The sequence below is a fragment of the Microtus ochrogaster genome, chromosome 8 (genome assembly GCF_000317375.1).
Source record: "Microtus ochrogaster isolate Prairie Vole_2 chromosome 8, MicOch1.0, whole genome shotgun sequence".
Classification (NCBI taxonomy): Eukaryota; Metazoa; Chordata; class Mammalia; order Rodentia; family Cricetidae; genus Microtus; species Microtus ochrogaster.
The window spans coordinates 55008209-55012539 of record NC_022015.1 but is presented as its reverse complement, the minus strand read 5'-3'; the positions used below and the strand labels follow the sequence as shown (position 1 = coordinate 55012539).

Sequence of the window (4331 nt, the reverse complement as noted above, 5' to 3'; positions counted from 1 at the left end):
ACCAAGGAGGATTCTCCAGCCACAGATCTTTCCTATGGTCACCCAGGATCCTCCTCTAGAAGAAAAGTCCCTGATGAGGAAGTCAGCTACAAGGGACCTGTGATTGCAGAGTCTCACCTTGGCCATGACCCTTAAATTTCCTCATCTCCAGAGCCCAGAGCCCAGGGTCTGGAAAAGCTGGCTTGACGGGATGAGTCTGCTGAATCAGAAGCCCAGACAGCTGTGAGAGGCTAGGCTTCCTGCGATGTTGTCAGGGGGCAAGGGACAGAGGTGACAGAAAGGGAGCAGAGAAGGTGAATTCCATATAGTATTTATAGAGAAGGCTAAGTTAGAAACTAGGGTACAATCAAAATCTAACTAATTACAGGTCAGTCAGAGAAGGTAACCTAGGCAGAAAAAGACTGCAATTTAAAAAAATATTTCAACCCATAGCCAGAGCAGTCAGAAGAATCTTAAACTCGCATTGAAAGTGGTGCTCAAACTCAGAGGACTGAAGAAAAGATTTCGTCCAGTTAGAAAACCCAGTTTTGGTATTCACAAGTCTCTCCCTGAACTGTGTGGGGATTCTCCCATGATGCCTAGCCAACAACCTTCTTAAGGCCTGCGCTTTTCTCACAGATTCAGAGAAGGGACGACTCCAGACTCCGTGCACCTGCGCTTGTTTTCAAGAACAACCCATTTCATAGCTACATAAGGGAGGCCCTCTACCTGGCAAAAACTAGTCCAACCAGGTTATCAAAATCCAGTTAAGGAAGGAGCAGACCTGAGCGATTTGCTAGCTGACTGCTAGAGACTAGAACTGAGCACTGACGATATTCCTTCCATCCCAGGGCCGCACTTCCTCTCTGCGCGGAATGGACTAACTTATCCGGGAAGATCTAATATGCTTTTAAAGATGCATGGCACAACGCACACAAATCCATCGCAAAGAAGTACAGGAGCACAGCAACAGGCGGTCTCAGCCAGGAGTTTTAATTTGACTACCCCATTTCAATGTTATTTTAATTAATTTTAATGTTGACGCCCAACAGAGTCGCCTTTTTATGCGTTGCCTAGAACCAACCCATTTGTTTGTGTTCCTAGTGAAAAAATTATAACTAGTTTTGTTTGATAAACCTCCCCCAAGCCAACTGATGATTTTTTTTTTTCCTTAAAGGAATTCAATTGATGAAAGAAAACAAAAGTTGGTGAATGTTCAAATCTGCTGTGACCAGCTGGGAACTGAACCCTTGGTCCCGTACAGCTTAGTCTCTGGAAATTATCTTTCTTCTTTTTTCCCCCTCTCAATTACTTGTTCTCAGTTTGGAGGCTCAGGCTACCCCTGAGGATTCTGCGGAAGCAGAGTGAGAGAAAACAGGACCGAGCCTGGTTCGTCCAGTTGAAATTCTTTGCCCTTTTCCGTTCTCCTAAAGCTTGGGCCCTGCTGTTGCTTCAGCTTGGCCTCCTAGTTGCTCACACCCAAGTCTTTCTCAGCTTGTTTTAGGTTTTGTGACACTACATAAATTTTAGAGAATAATCTGAGGAGGACCACACGATGCTGAAGAAATTCCCTCTTGAACAAAGACCACAGAACTCAAGGTTAGGGCACTACAAGAGGAGCTCATAATGAGCATTGCAAAAAACAAACAAACAAAAAAAAAACCCTCGAATTTTAACTTAAGACTTCTGCTGCTCTACTCTTGAGGACTCCTGCCCTAGAGCCAGGGAAACTGGGATGGAAAATTAAAAGATAGTAGCAGCATGGAGTCACCCCTAGAACTGAGACCAAACTCTCCTAAATAGTCTCACCTGAAGGACAGGAGAAAAATCAGAAAACCCTCTTCCCTCTAGCTTCTCCGGGGCAAATCCACAACTATGGGGAGACCAGGAGGCAGTGCTTCAAAGAAATACTTACATGCCCCCTGTAGTTAACTATCCACAAAAACCGCTGTCGCCAAACTGCTTTCTGAACTTCAGGCCTGAAGAGCTAACTGAGTCAGAAGGCCAGACTGGCCTGCCCAGCTACCTCACCGCACACGAGCGAGCGTTTATCTTCAGCAGTTCAGCACAGTGCTCTGGGACCTTTCACTCTTAATTCCAGGGCACTCCGTTCAGAAGAGATGGGCTTGTGGCTTCCTTTGTACCTTTCCTCAGTGAGGAGAAACCCCAGAACTTACATCTGCTGAATTCTGGTTATGAGAGGGGCCAGGAGTTCCCTCCGAGGAAAGTGAAGAAGAGGCTTTAAACGGGGGCAGCCAGACTCAGGAAGGAGCCAGAATGACAGAATTAGGTGGAAATCGGTATCTGCCCACTTTCAGAGCTCAGAATCCCCCCCCCCTCCTCATTACCTCATCCCACCTCAAATAAAAGTATTTCAGAAAGGAAGGAGAACAGAAGGAAGCAGGGAGCCCAGAAAGCCCTCCCTTGTTCCACAGCGGGCCGAGCCCGCCCAAGCCTGGAAAAGCACTTGTTAGGTTTTCCCCACTGTATGACACGTTTTGTTTTTAATTTCTTCAAGCGGAAATTAAAGGACCAAAGAGGTAGTTCGACAAAAAGAGTTAACTTTGAAGACTTCAGGGACCTTTTATCTATAGTTCTTAAAAGGCAATTCTTTTTTTTTTTTCTACCGAATTCTAAGTCTTGAGTCCTCTTAGCCCAGTTTAAAAACGTATGAGTTCCTTTAATTTAAAGACGGCGCCTTTTTGCTCCCGTGTCCCGGCCAAGGCAAGATTCACCTAGAAATAGCAAAGCACTGGGCCCTGACTACTCACCCCCAAATGAGAGTCCCCCTCCCTGTGGAAAACCCGCCTCATCACGGCGTATTTAAAGGCGTACCTCTCCAGACACCGTTTTACAAATTGTTTGCAAAACTGACGTTAAGTTCTCCCTTCAACCCAAAGAAGGCACCGGGAGACCAGGCTGTTTGGCCGGCCTCTCTGCTGGGCTCCTGGCTTCCACGGGCATCGGGTTCAGACTCTCCAGACTCACTTTTCCCAGGGAGTAAGAACGGGTGTCAGCTGGAGAGGTAGGCCCTACCCGGTCAACGTCCCGCACACTTGCCCTCGGCCTTCCACACGGATCCCCGAGGGCACTCGAAGTTTCCTTGCTCAAGGCTGACTCCCTCCCCGCCGACGCTCTCACCTGGTTTGGCGAGCTGCGCAGGCAGCGTCCCGGGCTGGGGCTCGGCGGCGTTGGTCCAGCGCAGCGCGGCGGCTGCAGCCAGCTCGGCGGCCGGACGAGGTGGCGCTGTTGGCTGGGACGGTTGGGAGGCTGGCGACGACTGCGAGGCGGCGGCAGCAGCGGCGTCCCCGGGCGGCGGTGGCCCTGGCAGAGCCCGCAGCGAGTCCGGGATCAGGCTCTCCAGGCTCTCGTTGGCCTGCTGCCGGCGAAGCGCCACCTGAGCCGCCATGACCCGCTGCCGCTCGATGATCAGGATGCATTTCTCGCAGGTGCAGTCCTTGAAGCGGCAGTAGCGCTTGTGGCCCTTGAGCCAGGACAGCACCCCGTGGTTCCGGCAGCGAGCGCACTTAGGGGTGCGCTGCAGGGGCGCCCGCGGCGGCTGCGACACCGGGCCGCCCATGTACAGGTAGGGGGAGCCGTAGCCGTTCATGCCCAGGGCTCCCCCCGGCCGGCGGCGGCAGCAGGACGACAGGAGCTGGACCGCAGAGCGAGGAGGCCTGTTCCCGGAGGCCTCGGAAGATCGGCGGCGGCTGGAGGTACCTTGGCAGTCTCCCCGGCCCCGGAGGCGCTCGCAGCCTGAGCCGCCTGGCTGGTTGGTGGCCCTCTTGTCCCCACGCTGGCCGCGTCTCTGTCCCCCGGCTCTTGAAGATGCAAGCTCCTCCCGCTGGTCCTCCTACGCCGAGACTCTCCGGCCGCGGCAAAGAGCCGGTGAGAGCACTGATCAAAGTCTGAGCCAGCCCCTCTACTGTTCCCTTCCTCCCTGGCAGGACCCAGCACCTCTTCCGCCGCCTCCCACCCCCCACGCCCCTCCTCCTTCCCACCGCCACCCCCACCCCTGGGGTCCCAGCCTCCTTGCACTCCCCACACACGCTTTCCTCCTCCCGGGCACCCCTCTGGTTCCGGCACCTCACCTTCTGGCCACCTGCAACCAGCCCGGCCTCTCTGGTGGGGGCGCTTACAGCCCCCCCCCCACCTCTCCACTATCCCTTCCCGCGGCGGGAGGGACTGCGCCGCTGCGGTACAACCGGCACGCTGGGCAGATGGGGGCGCGGGGGGGGGGGCGGGGAGATCGGACAATCCTGGCCCCTGAGGGCAACGGGTAAAAGTGAGAAGGCAGAGGAACCCGATCACTGACATTCACAGTTATGATTACTGTGAGGGTGGGATACAAA

The 4331-nt window shown here is 53.7% G+C and overlaps 1 protein-coding gene across 1 annotated transcript in view; it reads right to left on the bottom strand.

The window, feature by feature from the left end:
- The window catches only part of Dmrt3 (doublesex and mab-3 related transcription factor 3), a 12549-nt gene extending 8960 nt beyond the window's left edge, over positions 1 to 3589 (bottom strand). The window contains exon 1 of the mRNA XM_005352091.1: positions 3121 to 3589. Coding sequence (XP_005352148.1) covers positions 3121 to 3589 — 469 coding nt within the window. The remainder of the gene's footprint in view (positions 1 to 3120) is intronic.
- Between the last annotated feature and the right edge of the window lie 742 nt (positions 3590 to 4331).